Raw genomic sequence first — 17,889 nt, 5'->3', positions numbered from 1 at the left:
CAGCCGGGCACGGTGGCTCATGCCTGTAATCCCAGCACTTTGAGAGGTCGAGGCAGGTGGATCGCCTGAGCTCAGGAGTTTGAGACCACCCTGGGCAACATGGTGAAACCCCCGTCTCTACTAAAATACAAAAAATTAGCTGGGCGTGGTGATGGGTACTTGTAGTCCCAGCTACTCCGGAGGCTGAGGCCTGAGAATTGTCTGAGCCCAGGAGGTGGAGGTTGCAGTGGGCCGAGATGGCGCCACTGTACTCCAGCTTGGGCTAACAGAGTGAGACTCCTCCTCAAAAATAAATAAATAAATAAATAAATAAATAAAATAGATTAATTCTTGTGACTTCATATGTTTAAAGAGATGTTTTATATCACTACCACAAATGGAAAAAAATCAGTACCACTGGCCATTAACCAGGAGAGAATCCTAAAAATAAATGAAACAAAAACAAAAACAACCTAAGTTCTAGCCAGGCAACTGTTCCCCACTCAGAGGACCGGGAGCCGGAGGTCTGCTCTCTCTTAGTTACAAAAGCAAGATTAGCAAGTGTTTAAAAGGTGTTAAAGGCAGACTAGCACCCACCTGAAACTTCCCCTCAAAGAAATCACAAGGATTCGCAGAGAACTGAAAAGGGAAGAACTTTCTCACTAGGTGACTCAATGTTATTTCATGCTGAACCACCTTATGTCATTTTCACGGGAAATTCATTCTGTGCAGCGGGCAACATCTTGTTACACTACATTATAGGAAGGGGGGACGAGAGGAATGGGGGACAACCCACCACAAGGGCAATCCATGCCAGCTTCTCAAAGTCCCCCGTATTCCCTGCCTACCACCACCCCAGGTACGTTCATACCTGTGGGCATATCCAGGGGCTGCTGGTCACCCCCAGGTGTCTCTGGTTCCACTGCCCGTGTCTTATAGGGTGCGGTATTAACCATTCCAAAACTCCTCTGGAAACTAGGATCCAGCAGGGTCACTGGAAGCTACCCCAAATCCTGATCCCGGCAACATCTCTGTGGGCAGTCAGCTTCCACACTCCCCTCCCCCCATCGCTGGAGGCTCTGCCATGCACCCTAGCAGAACAGGGAGGCTTTGTGCCAACGACCTGCCTGGTAGCTCCTTGGGGTCTGGTGGATGTCAGACCTGCAGCTGCGGTTGCAGCCTAGAAAGCTTCCTCAGAACCTCCTTTGCCTACTCCAAACCCCACACCTCCCACCACACAGGTCGTCCAAAATGTCTCTGAAATAGCTAAAGAAAACTATTTTCAATATCCAGGAGCAAACGAAAGAACAAACGCCAGAAAGGCGAAGAGGCAAAGTCACCCTATGGCGGTGGGGCGAAAGGGTGGGTGGGGAGCGAACAACCTCCAAACTTGCTCCTCGCCTGCCGGCACCGAGCGCAGAGCAAGCGGATCTCGGCCAGGCAGGCACCTCGCGGGCTCAGCCAAGTTGCAGAGAAGCAAATGGCAACACCGGCGCATGGAGCCGCCTGGGCTGGATCAATGGCATCCGCGGCTGCAGGCTTGGGGAACGGGGTCGCGGTCTGCAAAGGGTCTGGGGGCGACGGACTTGGGGTCCCTCCGTCAGGGATCCACCCCGATGCGCCCTCCCAGCGGCCCTCCGATTCCGCCAAGGTCCTGCCCAGGCTCCTCGCACCAGCCAGGGTCCGGGGCGAAGCTCCGAACTCGGTTCGCGCGACGGTACCTGGAGAGGAGGCTTTTTTCTAACCAACACGGAACCAAACACCCATCGGAAAAGTCCACCCCAAAGAAAACTGGCATGCAGCAGGAGAGCGGAGGGAAGGGGCCGGCGCTGCAGGGGTTTACCTTTTCTCTTTATTCTGCCTCCGGGATTTGTGCAGGAGTCCGATGAGCACCACGGCGGCGCGGATCCCCGCCTTTCGGCAATGCCTCCTCCCCGCGGGCTGGGACATGGCGAGGCCGCCCGCGGTGCCCGACCTCGCCCGCCCGCGTCCCCGCAGCCCCGGCTCCGCGCGCTCCGCACCCGGCCCCTGAGCCCGCGCCACGGCCCCCGGCCTCCGCCTCGCATGGGCCCCGCCCCGCCTAGGTGCGCCCCGGGGGTCAGGTGACCGCGCGCTCTCCCCTCCCTCCCGGCGACCTTCAGCGTCTCCTCGGGGCCCGCGGGGCAGCCGCCGTCCGCTCCCCCGGCGCGGGCATTTCCGAGGCTCGCTCGGGGCGCGGCCCGGGCCGGCGGCTCCCGGCTCCCGCTCAGACGCGCCGCCCGCGCCGGGACCCGCCCCGGCCCCGCCTCCCGCGCCCCGGCCTCGGCCGCCCGGATGGTGGAGGACGCGGGGCACAGGGAGCGGGCGAAGCGCAGGAGGAGGCGGACAGCGCTCCCGGGACCCCCCTGCCCGGCTCCCAGGCGCCCTCCCCGGCCCCGGCCCTGCCTCCCCTCGCCCGCTCCTTCTGGTCCCCGCCCGCACTCCCGCCGGCGGCCCCGAGCTCCCTCCCCAGGCAGAGGCGGCTGCCGCCCTCCCCGGCCCGGCCCCGGATACTTCCCCGATGCTGTCACTGCTTTTAAAACAGAGGGAGAGAAAACAGGCACCAAGAGGAAACGCGCGTCCTCCTCCGTCCAAACGAAACTGCCCGCGCGCGGTCCCCGTCCCCTCCCGGCCGCCCAGCGCTTACAGGGGGCACCTGAGCCCGGCGCCCGCCCCGGCTCGCAGCTCCCGGGCCCGGGTCCCCGGGTGGGAGCTTGTGGATGGGAGGAACGAGGCGGAATTCTGCCCCCGCCTCCCCCCAGAGTCGGCGCAAGGATCGCAGAGCTGGGATGCAGGGTGGGCTGGGGTCGGCTCCCCGCGAACACTGGCTCTCCCGGCCCTGGGAGTTTGACTCCACACGGGGTCAATAACCAACTTCACGGCGACCCCGCTTCCTCCTGGCGGGCCGGGCGCCCCCCACTCCGCCCTCCCCGCGCCCACCCGGGCCTGGCCGCTGCGCACTCGTCGCGTGGTCCCTCCCGCCCCTGCCAGCCGCGCGCGAGCCTCATCTCCTTCGGAAAGGAAGGTCGGAAGGTCGCGCCGGCTCCTGGGGAAAGGGCTGTGGCCTGGTCCCTACCGTCGGCGCGGGGCCTCGCTCACAATCGCCCTCATCCACTTCCAGGTGCTGCCCAGCCTCCCAGCCCCCTCCCGCCCCACCCCTCCGAAGCATCACTCACAGCTTTGCCCCTCTAGGGAAAAGGAAGTGGGCAGGGGGCTGAAAGGAATTAGAACAAGCCAATTAGTCCATCTTTGGGGCCAAAGAGGTTCCCCCTGAGGCAATTTGCCTTGTTTTTTGTTGTTGTTGTTTTGTTTTGTTTTTTGGTTTTTAATAGTCTGGTGTTCAAGCAAACACAGAAAATCCAGGCAGGGAGGGGACCATGCTGGGTGGAGAGGGGAGAGGGACTGCAAACGAATTCGAGGGCCTGAGGCTTCAGCCCTGCCTCTCGAATGCCCACAGCTTCCTGCTGGCACTGGAGTTGGGGTGGAGGGGAGGGAGCCCCAGGGTGGTTCTTAAATGCACCTGGTCTATTTATGAAGCAGCCGTTACCATTGGCCTTGTACCCCCCACCCCCACCCCCTCCCTGCCGGGGTTGTGGGGGATCAGAGATATAGATAGCCATGGACATCTTTTTATAGCTAGAGATTTGAATGACCCGGGCCCCACTCCTGGGATTGGCGGTTAGGCAGGCTGCAAGTACTATGCCAGTAGTGACTTAAGAATTGGTCTGGAAAAAGAATAAAATGAGTGTCCTTGGTAGAGAAAAGGGAAGAGCTCCCAGCAGCATGCAGCCCAGAGCTTCTCTTCCCCTCTCTCCCGCCGCGCTATAGCACACAGCACCCGAGGACCCACAGGTTAGCTGATGGACCGCTTCAGCTAGATGGCAGGGAAGGTGATGAGGGCGCTGGCTTAGGTCTATCCTAGCGTTGGGTGAATTTTACCCACACACAGAAGGCTGCACCTCAACGGAAGGCCTGATCCTCCTTCCCAGCAGGTGAGAGTGTGGGAGCTAGTTCAGGTCAAGTGCACAGTGGGTAACAGGGTGGCTCACACCTGTAATCCCAGCACTTTGGAAGGCCGAGGCAGGTGGATCACTTGAGTTGAGACCAGAAGTTCTAGACCAGCCTGGCCAACATAGTGAGACCCCACCTCTCCAAACAACTACAACAGGGAATTGGGATGATGAAGGCACAAAATCCACCATGCAGGTTCCATTATTCATTCTCTTATTCTGGGGTTCCCAGCCCTCTAAGTCCTTCTACAAGCCCAGTGTGGCTGCAAACACAAGGCTGTCCCCCAGAAAATCGTAACCTCTCAGACCCTGACTCCTGAGTCTCTTAAGAGGTAGAATTTTCCTGGCAGTGAGAGGCCCCATCCTTTTGCCCCTGCCCTACAAGCTCGCCACCTTTGGTGCATAAACAGCAATTCCCCCTCTTAACTCCCACTCCAGCCCCCACAGCCCGCCACACCCACGCCCCACAGAGGGAACCCCAAAGCACAAGAAAACCCATCAATAGCAGAGACTGGAACAACCATCAATGCTAGGCTTACCCATTCCACCAGCGTTTATTAAACATGTACAGTATGTCCAGCTTTATGCAAGAGACCAGGGCAAGAAAGAAAAATGGAAGACCATCCCTGCCCGAAACAAACAGGGTTAACACACACCAAACCTCAAAACAAGACCATTTCCAGCCAGTGTGTGCAGTTAGCCCAGCCAAAGCTTCCCACAATTGGGCCACACGCCACCTCCTTCATAATTCTTTGTCTTAGTGTCATGCTGCTCTGCTGTTTATAATTTTGCTTTAATTACATCAACTTACTTTTTTACTTTTTTTTTTTTTTCTTGAGACGTTGTTTTGCTCGTCGCCCAGGCTGGAGTGCAATGGCACGGTCTTGGCTCACTGCAACCTCCACCTCCTGGGTTCAAGCGATTCTCCTGCCTCAGCCTCCTGAGTAGCTGGGATTACCGGCATTCGCCACCACATCGGGCTAATTTTGTATTTTTAGTAGAGACGGGGTTTCGCCATGTTGGCCAGGCTGATCTCGAACTCCTGACCTCAGGTGATCCGCCTGCCTTGGCCTCCCAAGTTCTGGGATTACAGGTGTGAGCCATCGCGCCTGGCCTTTACTTAATTTTTTTTTTTTTTTTTTTTTTGAGGTGGAGTCTCACTCCATCCCTCAGGCTGGAGTGCAGTGGCAAGATCTCAGCTCACTGCAACTTCCGCCAACCGTGTTCATGCCATTCCCCTGCCTCAGCCTCCTGAGTAGCTGGAATTACAGGCGCCCGCCACCACGCCCGGCTAGTTTTTTTGTATTTTTAGTAGAGACGGGGTTTCACCGTGTTAGCCAGGATGGTCTCGATCTCCTGACCTCGTGATCCGCCCGTCTCGGCCTCCCAAAGTGCTGGGATTACAGGCGTGAGCCACAGCGCCCGGCCGCCTTTACTTAATTTTAAAAGAAAACGTTATTGCAACCCTAAATGAAAATCCATTATCACTTTCCCTTCCTACCATGAAAACAAACATAAATTTATTAAGTTCTGCCTCAATACTGTTGCCTGACAAAGGCTCTAAGCTTGAAGTACGTTCCTTAAAAAAGCAGGCGGGCCAGGCGCGGTGGCTCATGCCTGTAATCCCAGCACTTTGGGAGGCCGAGGCGGGCGGATCATGAGGTCAGGAGATCGAGACCATCCTGGCTAACATGGTGAAACCCCGTCTCTACTAAAAATACAAAAAATTAGCCGGGCATGGTGGCGGGTGCCTGTAATCCCAGCTACTCGGGAGGCTGAGGCAGGGGAATGGCGTGAACCCGGGAGGCAGAGGTTGCAGTGAGCCGAGATCACACCACTGCACTCCAGCCTGGGCAACAGAGCGAGACTCCGTCTCAAAAAAAAAAAAAAAAAAAAATGCAGGCAGTGTTAGGTGTTAGTGACACACCTGCGCCAAACCAAGCCACTGTTCTTGAAGAAATCACGGTTCGAAAGAGAACGGACAGGGAAGAATTTTCACATTACTCTGCTCCAAGGCCACATTCATGAGGCACTTTGGGGTGGGCTGAGAAAGCTGGATACATGCAGACCGCAGGAAATGACGACGGCAGAAGTCTCTGACGGCAGAGAAGGGGTCTTCCTGCAGGTCTCACCTCACCCAATTTACGCCCCACAGCGTCCCAGCTCTCAGGACCTCCATGGCCTGTTCCAGCCTCCAAAGCTCACAGTCCCAGAGAACAAAGTGCCAGGCAGCTGCCAGCCCAGGTCTCTCTTGCAGTCCAGGGGAACTCCAAAGGCTGAGGGGGCCTGGGTGGGAATCAGGCCTGGGGCGGGAGACAGCGAAGTTAATCATGAACAGAGCGCAGACAGCTGCACAGCCCGTTCCTGAGGGGCCAGTGGGTTGAGGCAGACAGACACGCATGCCTGGCCCTGAAGAAAAGGGCCTTCTGTGCCTGGGAACCGGCTCCAGGAGACATATCCATGAGAAAGCGGGAATCAGCCCCAATCCCCGTGCCCCTTGTCAGAGAGCCAGCCTGCAGCAGACGCCACCTCCTCGCCCCACCCAGCCACCAACTCCCAGCGCCCCACTGCTGGGCAGAATGACTGCCACCGTTCTGGGCTGGGATTGGGGGTGGATGGGGGCAAGGGGGGCAATGGAGCAAGGAGCGTGGGGCCTTTGATGAAAACCAGATGTCTTCAAACGCCTTGCCCCTCCGCTCCACGGGCAGGGTCCCAGCTATTCCACGGACCACACAACCTTTGGAACAACGCAAGGGTTATAAACAGAGCCTTGGACAGGACGGTCCGGCACCCCCGCTCTCTTCTGCCTTTGAGGGTACACACATACACACACCTGCTCTGGGATATCACTCGGAAGCTCCCTCGCTCCCTCGCACACAGCTGAACGCTCACACCTGTGCTGCTAAGACACCTCCACTCTTGGCAGGTACATCAGCGCCCCCTGCTGGGCCACAGCACAGTTGCGTCTCTGGGATGCCCCCTTAGGAGGAAGACAGAGGAGGGGGAAGAGGGAGGCAGGAAGGCGTCGGGGGAAGGGAAAGATTGAAGTCATCTGAGGTCGGGAAGCAGTTTCTATTTTTGAAAAGTGAGAGCTGGGCCGGGTGCGGTGGCTCACGCCTGTAATCCCAACACTTTGGAAGGCCGTGGCAGGCGAATCACTTGAGGCCAGGAGTTCGAGACCAGCCTGGCCAACATGGTGAAACCCCGTCTCTACTAAAAATACGAAAATCATCCAGGCGTGGTGGCGGGCGCTTGGAATACCAGGTACTCGGGAGGCTGAGGCAGGAGAATTGCTGGAGCCCAGAGGCGGAGGTTGTAGTGAGCCGAGATCGTGCCACTGCACTCCAGCCTGGGCAACAGAGCAAGACTCCATCTCATAAATAAATAACTAATTTAAAAAAAAAAAAAAGGAAAAGAGAGAGATGCAGGAAAACTCTCTGCCAACATACTGACTCTCCTCCCAGCTTCTAAAATCCCCTCCCAGAACCCATGACCAGCCCCCAAGAGGTCCATCCCACCACAATAGGGTCCTTCCATGATAAACGCAGGCCAGGACTGGGAGGCCTCAAAGACAAGCCTGGGAAACCTCAGCTCAGCCCAACTTTCCTGGGGCCACAGACGTCATATTAAGCAGAGGATCTAAACTGGCTCAGGTTTTGGAAACGGATCTCCGTGACTTGTGTGGCATTTCCAAGCTCCAAGGAAAGGAAACCACGCTGAGGAAACCCACAGATCCCACTCAGTGGCGGGCACCCTGCGCTCTGGTACCCAGAGCCATGAAGGTGGAACCTGCAGTACGTGATGTCAATCAGAACCCTGCCGACTTCCTGTTCAGGGATTACGGAGAGTGGGTAGAGGGAGGAATAAAGAAGTTCTTCATCTATCACTTGGGTTACTGAAGTTATTTAAAATACTTCCTTTTTTGAAGTTCATTTACGGATTTTTGAATTTTTGCTAAGCTGCATGACTACAATAATTCTTCCCACAGTGAAAAAATTCAAAAGGATCCTTCTGTGTGTGAAATTTCTGATGAACAGGAAGAGGTGTTATTTTGCATAGAGGCTGCCCAGGAGTCAGTCCAGAGAATCAGGAGCTGATGAGGCTGAGGGCTGGGTGGCCTACAGCACAGTCCCTCTCCAACCCAAGGTCCCCCGGCCCCCGCCTCACTGATTACCAAACCTCCCCAGCTGCTGCTACTCCTGAAGCCACTTCCAACTCTAGGGTTTCTGAGGCTGAGTGGAAAAGCCGGGAGGGAAGCTGTCTTTCCATAATATTAGCAACATTGCTTAGCAACATCTTTCAAAGCGAGAACCAGCAGACTCTCCAAAACCCTATTCTGTTTGGCTCTACAGAGAACAGAGTGGTTTCTTATACATGTATTATTTATATACTATTTTATATATCCAGTAACGCCTTCTGTGCCTGGCTTCTCTGGGAGATGACGAATTACAACTATGTGAGATTTCCTGGCGACTAGGGCTTTGGGTAGCAAAACTTTTTGTTTGCTTCCTTGCTTGCTGGCTTGCTGTTAGTTACTGTAATGACCCTAGCTAGAGATTTCTCTCAAATGCCTCAAAATGCTGTTGTCCTTTAAAGACAGGTTTGATGCCGGGCGTGGTGGCTCACACCTGCAATCCCAGCACTTTGGGAGGCTGAGGCGGGGGGATCACGAGGTCAGGAGTTCAAGACCAGTCTGGCCAACATGGTGAAACCCCGTCTCTACTCAAAATACAAAAATTAGCCAGGCAACGTGGCGGGCGCCTGTAATCCCAGCTACTCGGGAGGCTGAGGCAGGAGAATCGCTTGAACCAGGGAGGTGGAGGTTGCAGTGAGCCGAGATCGCGCCACTGCACTCCAACCTGGGCGACAGAGCAAGACTCCGTCTCAAAAATAAACAGATAAAAATAAAGGCAGGTTTGATGGAATTTTTTTGTGGTGACTCAAATCCATTATTATCAACACTACCATTATTATCAACTACTATCGTGAGCTAAAATGCAGTTAGGAATTGACAGGCCATTGAGAGGAGATGCCCACTTGTCCCTAGGCTTAATGGCCCCAAACAGCTGTGGTGCAAAGACACTACAGTGAGGGAATAAAAATACATATGCTGCAGTCAGACGAACCTGGGTTAGAATCCTACCCCCAGCTTTTACTATGCATGCAGCCTTGGACTAGGAATTCACCCCCTCTGTGCCTCAGTGTCTTCATCTGTAAAATGGGAATAACAATAGTGCCAACCTATTAGCTACTGCAAGGATTCAGTGAACATGCATGCTCTACACAAAGACTTGCATGACAATGTTCATCGCCATTTTATTCAAAATAGCCAAAGTTGGCCAGGCATGGTGGCTCATGCCTGTAATCCCAGCTACTCAGGAGGCTGAGGCAGGAGAATCACTTGAACCTGGGAGGCGGAGGTTGCGGTGAGCTGAGATTGCACCACTGCAGTCCAGCCTGAGTGACAGAGTGAGATTCCATCTCAAAAACAAAATAAAACAAAACAAACAGCCAAAATCTGAAAGCAGCCCAAGTGTCCATCAACAAGCTGTGGTACATCCCCGCAGTGGACTACAACCCAATAATAAAGAGGAACAAAACATGGACACATGCAACAACAAGGAAGCACCTCAAAAATAAGATCTAAGTGAAAGAAGCCAGATACCAAAAAATGCTTAAAATGCTTCAACGGGATTCCATTGATGAGAACTTTTTTTTTTTTTTTTTTTAATTGAGACAGAGTCTCGCACTGTTGCCCAGGCTGGAGTGCAGTGGTGCAATCTTGGCTCACTACAACCTCTACCTCCCAGGTTCAAGCAATTCTCCAGTCTCAGCCTCCCGAGTAGCTGGGATTACAGGCTCCCAATACCACGCCTGACTAATTTTTTGTATTTTTAGTAGAGACTCGGTTTCACCATGTTGGTCCAGCTGGTCTCGAATTCCTGACCTCGGAATTCACCCGCCTCGGCCTCCGAAAGTGCTGGAATTACAGGCGTGAGCCACCACACCCGGCTGATAAGAAATTTTATTTTATTTTATTTTATTTATTTATTTATTTTAAGACAGAGCCTCACTCTGTCACCCAGGTTAGAGTGCAGTGGTGCGATCTCGGCTCACCAAAACCTCCGCCTCCAGGGTTCAAGCGATTCTCCTGCCTCAGCCTCCAGAGTACCTGGGATTACAGGCGCCTACCACCACGCCCAGCTAATTTTTGTATTTTGAGTAGAAATGGGGTTTCATCATGTTGGTCAGGCTGGTCTCGAACTCCTGACCTCATGATCCGCCCACCTCAGCCTCTCAAAGTGCTGGGATTACAGGTGTGAGCCACCGCACCCAGCTGATAAGAAGTTTTAAAACAATCTAAGATACAAAAACATTAGAACAATGGCTGCCTCTGGATGTGGGAGATTTTTCTGGACAGACAGAAATGCTCTATATCAGGATGGAAGAAGGATCCATTTGTCCAAAATGTATAATGAAGCTTTGTGCATTTACATGCCTGTAATCCCAGCACTTTGGGAGGCCAAAGCAGGTGGATCACTTGAGGTCAGGAGTTCAAGACCAGTCTGGCCAATATGGTGAAACCCAGTCTCTAGTAAAAATACAAAAATTAGCTGGGCGTGGTGGTGGGTGCCTGTAATCCCAGCTACTCTGGAGACTGAGGCAGGAGAATCGCTTGAACCTGGGAGGCAGAGGTTGCAGTCAGCTGAGATCATGCAACTGCACTCCAGCGTGAGCAACAGAGTGAGACTCCGTCTCAAAACAAAAAACAACAAAAAAAAAGACTGAGGCACTGCTGGGTGCCTCTGGCCTAGAACTTATGTAGTCAGTGCCATACATGTGCAGGGATGAGGGTACTAGGCACAGTGTGCAGGCCGGGACCAGATGAGGCGGGGACACTGATTCTTTCATTCAACCTCCTGGGGACCACCCCATGGACTGCAGAAACTGGCAGGGGTTGGTTGCCAGCTCACATGCCTGGCTAACTATAAAACTTATAGGTTGGGGACCCTTTTACGTGACTGCTAATAAATTCTAATTTATTTCCCTGTTGTCTGAATTCTCCTGTTCTCCTCTATCAGTCCCTGAAGAGAACTCTGGGTTGGGTCCAGGGGAAATGCCCCTCTTGGTGGGTGTAATCAAAGCCTTTCCGGCTTGGCTTAGCCAACGACAGTTTCCTTCGTGACAGAAGGAAGGACAACAGTTTCCTTCTGGACTCTGAGTCACTGATGTGTTAATGATCCTTCCCACCCCGACATTAAGTCCTTTTAGCCTAAAAGGTAAACACAAAGCTCATTTTCCTTAGGTGTTGACACAGACTCCCAGAGCTTCACCCAGCCGGGAGCTGAGCTCCAAACCTCCTGCGAGCAACTGCAGGTCTGCAATGTGCAAGCTTTCCACCAGGCCTGCTTTCTGGGGCTTTTCCACCCCCTTTCCATAAGGAAAATCCTTCCAGCTGTCTAGCCTCCATCACTCCTGTTGTAATCAAAGCTCTTTCGTGTAAGCAACTCCCTCTCTACTCTTAGGGGAAAAAAATTCAGTTCCCACTCTCTGAACCCTCCAAGTCCCAAAGCAGCTTCAGAAACCACGCTGGCCGGCCAGGCGCAGTGGCTCATGCCTGTAATCCCAGCACTTTGGGAGGCCGAGGCGGGCAGATCACGAGGTCAGGAGATCGAGACCATCCTGGTTAAAATGGCGAAACCCCGTCTCTACTAAAAATACAAAATATTAGCCGGGCGTGGTGGCGGGCGCCTGTAGTCCCAGCTACTCCGGAGGCTGAGGCAGGAGAATGGCGTGAACCCAGGAGGCAGAGCTTGCAGTGAGCCGAGATCGAGCCACTGCACTCCAGCCTGGGCGACACAGCAAGACTCCGTCTCAAAAAATAAATAAATAAAAATTTAAAAAAGCGCGCCGGCCACCTTCCTTTTACCCAACGCTCCAAACTCTTTGCTTCTGTCCATTTCCTCCACCCCCGCCACCAACCCCTCGCTCACTGTACCCACAAGGCAGAATCAGGGGCTATGTGGGTCACAAATGATGGATCACAGCTGATAACTAAAGGACTTAAGTGTGCCAATCATGTCCTCCCAATCACAGGGGGAAAGATGTTGCCCAGGCAAGGCCAGTAGTGACCTTCACGTGGCCCCATGTCAGCAATAAGAAGTACACTCAGCATGACTCTGGGAAGGCGAAGCTCTTGTCTTTCTTGGAGAACCTGGACGGAAACCATCTCAGCCCCACCCCGCCCCACCCTGCAAGGTAGTGGGAGGCAGGAGACTTTATTAATGATGCAACGTAACTGAACCACCAAATGGGGAAATTGGGCCGGGCGCGGTGACTCACACCTGTAATCACAGCACTTTGGGAGGCTGAGGTGGGTGGATCGCTTGAGGTCAGGAGTTCGAGACCAGCCTGGCTAACATGGTGAAACCCCGTCTCTACTAAAAATACAAAAAAGTAGCCAGTCATGGTGGCATGCACCTGTAATCCCAGCTACTCAAGAGGCTGAGGCAGGAAAATAGCTTGAACCCAGGAGGTGGAGGTTGCCGTGAGCCGAGATCGCGCCACTGCACTCCAGCCTGGGTGACAGAGCGAGACTCCATTAAAAAAAAAAAAAGGGAAATTAACTGAGTTGTTTCTCCACCGTAGACCTATCCCAAAAGAATGTTGCCTCCCAGAGAGGGCTTCCTTGACCACTCACCTGCAGGGCACACGCTTAGTGATCCTGCTCCTAGCCGCTGGCTTGTTTTCTTCATGATTATTATTCCAGGTTGAGGTTTTGGGGTTTTTGTTGCTGCTGATTTGTCTGTGTGCTTGTTTTCTTGTCTATTTGCCCCACACCAGCCCCCGGTGGAATGTATACTCCATGGAGGCAGACACCGTGTACACCTTAGTCATCGCCCCACCCCACACTCAGGATGGCATCTGCTCTACGCTAGCCCTCAATAAATACCATGGAAAGAAAAGAAGGGGAAAGAAGGAAGGGAGGAAGAGAGAGAAAAGAAGGAGGATTCCATGTTCTGGAGCCTCAGCTTCCTCTGCCCCAGAAAAACTTTCCCAGGCTTTTGACTTGACAGAATTGGATTGGCTGGAGGGGAGGGGAGGGTGGGACAGCAAGGTCTCAGGATGGAGACCCACCTTCGGCCCTGACACTGGAGGCATAAACTCAGATGGGTGTCTAAAGGATGCTCACACCCAGAGCCTCACACCACCAGCCTGCCAAGGAAAGGTGTCAAAGCAGTGGCTTGACTCAAAGGTCTCTCTTAGGGCACCCACGGCTTTTAGGAAACTCTAGGGAGGGGAGGCCTCTAAAACTACTGTATTTCATGCCATTCCTAGAGGGTAGTACAAAGTGGTATTTTTTTTTTTTTTTTTTTTGAGACGGAATCTCGCTCTGTCACCCAGGCTGGAGTGCAGTGGTGCGATCTTGGCTCACTGCAACCTCTGCCTCCCGGATTCAAGCAATTCTCCTGCCTCAGCCTCCCAAGTAGCTGGGATTACAGGCATGTGCCACCACGCCTGGCTAATTTTTGTATTTTTGGTAGAGAGACAGGGTTTCACCATGTTGGCCAGGCTGGTCTCGAACTCCTGACCTCAGGTGACCTGCCTGCCTCGCCTTCCCAAAGTGCATGAGCCACCACACACCTGGCTAGCCCATATTTTTAAAAGGCTTTTTAGAAAAATAAAGGAATGTAACTTGTTTCACATCCAAAGGTGTGAGGTCAAATATTCACCTATTACCCAAGCCTGGGCCCTGACCAGCTGGTGACCTGGACAGGTCTCTTCCCCTGAGTGATGAGAATGACAAGGACCCCAATACTCCCCCAGGTTGTGGAGGAAACTAGATAACATGGGCGGAAGGACCCGGTACCTAGCATCGCCTTTCAGACCCTGAGCTGTAGACAGGGTTGAGGCTTGCACGCCACAGGGCCGGTTGCACAGGCAGCCGCCCCAGCCTCCCTGACCCAGGCCTCCTCACCTGCCTGCCAGAAACTGCTGGCAATGCTGTGGGGTCAGCAGGAGCCAGAGAGAAGGGAGGGAGGAAAAGCCGTGACCCCAGGGAGTCATCACACCCGTCCCTGGGGTAGCCATGGCCCCTCTGCGCTGTGTCTGAGACTTCTCAGAGGCCACATCAGTCACTTCCTGTTCCTTGTCTTAAGGGGATTTGGGAAACAGGCCAGGAGGTGACACTGAGCCTCAGCCATTTTCCCAGACCGTACTCTCAACATCTTCCTGCCTTCAGCATTTCTCTGACATCTATCATTCTGTGGTGGCTTTCCTGCTTTTTAAAATGTCCCCATATCGGCCGGGCACGGTGGCTCACGCCTGTAATCCCAGCACTTTCCGAGGCCGAGGCAGGCTGATTACGAGGTCAGGAGATTGAGACCATCCTGGCTAACAAGGTGAAACCCCATCTCTACTAAAAATACAAAAAAAAATTAGCCGCGTGTGGTGGCGGGCGCCTGTAGTCCCAGCTACTCGGGAGGCTGAGGCAGGAGAATGGCGTGAACCTGGGAGGTGGAGCTTGCAGTGAGCCAAGATCGTGCCACTGCACTCCAGCCTGGGTGACAGAGCAAGACTCCGTCTCAAAAAAAAAAAAAAAAAAAAAATTCCCCATATCTCTTGTAACTTTTCTCTCTACTTAATATTTTTCTTTAAATGGACTTAATTTTTAAATTAAATATTGAAAAGACTTCATGTTTTATAAATTAAATATTATAAAGACTTCATGTTTTTTATTGTTTGTTTGTTTTTGAGACAGACTTTAGCTCTTCTTGCCCAGGCTGGAGTGCAGTGGCGCAATCTCGGCTCACTGCAACCTCTGCCTCCCAGGTTCGAGCGATTCTCCTGCCTCAGCTTCCCAAGCAGCTGGGATTACAGGCATGAGACACCACACTGGTCTTTTTATTTTTTATACAGGGTCTCGCCCTGTAACCCAGGCTGGAGTGCAGTGACGCAATCTTGGCTCACTGCAGCCTCCACCTCCCGGGCTCAAGCAATCCTCCTACCTCAGCCTCCTGAGTAACTGGGACTACAGGCCCAGGCCACCACACCCAGCTAATTTTTGTATTTTTTGTAGAGACAGGGTGTCACCATATTGGCCAGGCTGGTCTCGAACTCCTGGCCTCAAGTGATCCACTCACTTCAGCCTCCCAAAGTGCTGGGATTACAGGTGTGAGTCACGGTGCCCAGCCAAGACTTTATGTTCACATCATAAATGGATATAATCATTTCTCATAAATAGAAGGTAAAGTAAATATAAGCCAGGCATGATGGCTCATGCCTGTAGTCCCAGCTACTCAGGAGGCTAAGGCAGGAGATCAAGTTGAGCCCAGAAGTTTGAGCCCAGCCTGGGAAACATAGCAAAAAAAGAAAAGAAAGAAAATATAATGCCCTGCTCCTTAGATGTGAACAGTATACTACGGATGGAAGAAAATAAAGAATAACAGCCAGGCGCTGTGGCTCACGCCTGTAATCCCAACACTTTGGGAGGCCAAGGTGGGCGGATCACCTGAGGTCAGGAGTTTGAGACCAGCCTGGCCAATGTGGTGAAACCCACCTCTACTAAAAATACAAAAATTAGCTGGGTGTTGTGGTGGGTGCCTGTAATCCCAGCTACTCGGGAGGCTGAGGCAGGAGAATCGCTTGAATCCAGGAGGTGGTGGTCGCAGTGAACCGAGATCGCGCCACTGCACTCCAGTGACACCGGAGTGAGATGGAGTGAGACTCCATCTCAATCAATCAATAAAAATTTAAAAATAAAGAATAACTTTACAATGGAGACATCTGACAAAACACTATGTCAGCCAGGTGACCAAGGCCGACATCAACAGTGGTCAGTCATATTGTTAGGATGTGATGAAAATGGTTCTGCCGGGTGCGAACCTGAGGTTGGGAGTTTGAGACCAGCCTGACCAACATGGTGAAACCCCGTTTCTACTAAAAATACAAAAATAGCTGGGCGTGGTGGCGCATGCCTGTAATCCCAGCTACTCTGGAGGCTGAGGCAGGAGAATCACTGGAACCCAGGAGGCAGAGGTTGCAGTGAGCTGATATCACCCATTGCACTCCAGCCTGGGCAACAAGAGCAAAACTCCGTCTCAAAAAAAAATTAAAAAAAGAAAAATGGTTCTATACCTGGTCTATACCTGGGTAGTCGTCCTCTCAAAAACCGATACCCAGTCTAATCATGAGAAAAATATCAGACAAATCTAAATTGAGTGACAAGCACGCCTCAAAGCTGTCAGGGCTGCCAAAAACAAGCAAAGTCTGAGAAACAGTCACAGCCAAGAGGAGTCTAAGGAGCTGTGAAAACTAAATGTAATGTGGTTCCTGGAACAGAAAAGGACATTAGGGAAAAACTCTAAAATCTGAATAAACCATGCATTTCAGTTATTAATGATAATACATCAGTCTAGGTTCATTAATTATAGCAAATGGACCATATTAATGTTAATTATAGCAAATGGACCATACTAATGTTAATTATAGCAAATGGATCGTACTAATGTAAGTTGTAGGGAACTGGATTATAGAGCCTATGGGGACTCTCTGCACTCTTAATTTTTCTGTAATTTTATTTATTTTTTATTCTTTTTTTTTATTATTAAGACAGAGTCTCAATGTGTTGCCCAGGCTGGAGTGCAGTGGCGCGACCTCAGCTCACTGGTTCACTCAACCTCTGCCTCCTGGGTTCAAGTGATTCTCCTGCCTCAGCCTCCCGAGCAGCTGGGATTACAGGCGCCCGCCACCATGTCCCGCTAATTTTTGTATTTTTAGTAGAGACAGGGTTTCACCATGTTGGCCAGGCTGCTCTCAAACTTCTGACCTTAAGTGATCCACCTGCCTTGGCCTCCAAAAGTGCTGGGATTACAGGCCTGAGCCACCACACCTGGCCTTTTCTATAATTTTTAAACCTTAAAAAAATAAAGTCTACCAGAAAAAAGGTAAATATAATGAAAATTGAATAATGTTATTACAGTCTGCTAAACACTGTCGCCTGCCCAAGGCCTGAGGCTTGAGACCCACTCTCTCTGTTAATAAGGAAGGTTAGCAAATGTTAGAAGGGTGTTAAAGACATATATTAGCCCCTAACTGAGACATTCTCCTTGAAGTGATGAGCTGCACAGAAAGAGAACTGCAAAGGGAATAAACAGCTTTGTCTCCGGGGATCAGTGTCGGGGAATGCTGTGTCCCGTCCTCTTACCACCAAATGTCATCTCCCCCGGTTACAATTTCGGAATCACTGCGCCAATTCATCCAATTCCACCCGCCTCCCTTCCCCATCTGGAGCCTGGAGAATGAGCAAAGGGTTCCCGCAGTGGGACAGTGTTCTGCCCCATGCTATGTTCATCTGTGGAAGAATCACCCCACACATCCCGAGGGGTCAACAACCCAGTACAGGTCACCATCGCAGTACAGGTCACCATCCCAACTGTCCAAAGAGCAAGTCCAAGGACAGGCCCTGCTCACCCTGGAGCAGAAGAATCACCTTGCAGGGCAGCACACACCACCCCCTGGGTTCAGCATGTCGCCAGCTACCTGCACTTCCACACCTACCACTCCACTGGATCCTCTCAGCCCTATCAAGAAGGAACACAAGGCCGGGCGCCGTGGCTCATGCCTGTAATCCCAGCACTTTGGGAGGCCGAGGCGGGCAGATCACCAGATCAGGAGTTCAAGACCAGCCTGACCAACATGGTGAAACCCCACCTCTACTAAAAATACAAAAAATTAGCCGGACGCAGTGGTGGGCGCCTGTAATCGCAGTTACTCAGGAGGCTGAGGCAGGAGAATTGCTTGAACCTGGGAGGCAGAGGTTGCAGTGAGCCGAGATCGCACCACCGCACTCCAGCCTGGGTGACAAGGCGAAACTCTGTCT

General features: G+C 52.5%; 1 protein-coding gene across 7 annotated transcripts in view; it reads right to left on the bottom strand.

Moving 5' to 3' along the window:
• Nucleotides 1–17,889, bottom strand: part of RAP1GAP2 (RAP1 GTPase activating protein 2) — a 289,357-nt gene that overhangs the window by 183,746 nt on the left and 87,722 nt on the right. Inside the window, exon 1 of one of the 7 annotated variants that reach the window (XM_055367146.2) lies at nucleotides 1,823–2,479. The exons of 5 other annotated variants lie outside the window; for them this stretch is intronic. In XM_055367146.2, coding sequence (XP_055223121.1) covers nucleotides 1,823–1,929 — 107 coding nt within the window. In that variant the 5' untranslated portion in view covers nucleotides 1,930–2,479. Of the gene's footprint in view, nucleotides 1–1,822; nucleotides 2,480–17,889 lie in introns of those variants that run through there. One more of the 7 variants, XM_055367144.2, reaches the window with a different exon arrangement.

The sequence above is a fragment of the Gorilla gorilla genome, chromosome 19 (genome assembly GCF_029281585.2).
Source record: "Gorilla gorilla gorilla isolate KB3781 chromosome 19, NHGRI_mGorGor1-v2.1_pri, whole genome shotgun sequence".
NCBI classification, from domain to species: domain Eukaryota; kingdom Metazoa; phylum Chordata; class Mammalia; order Primates; family Hominidae; genus Gorilla; species Gorilla gorilla.
The sequence above is the reverse complement of the archived record's forward strand: the minus strand, read 5'-3'. Positions and strand labels throughout refer to the sequence as shown.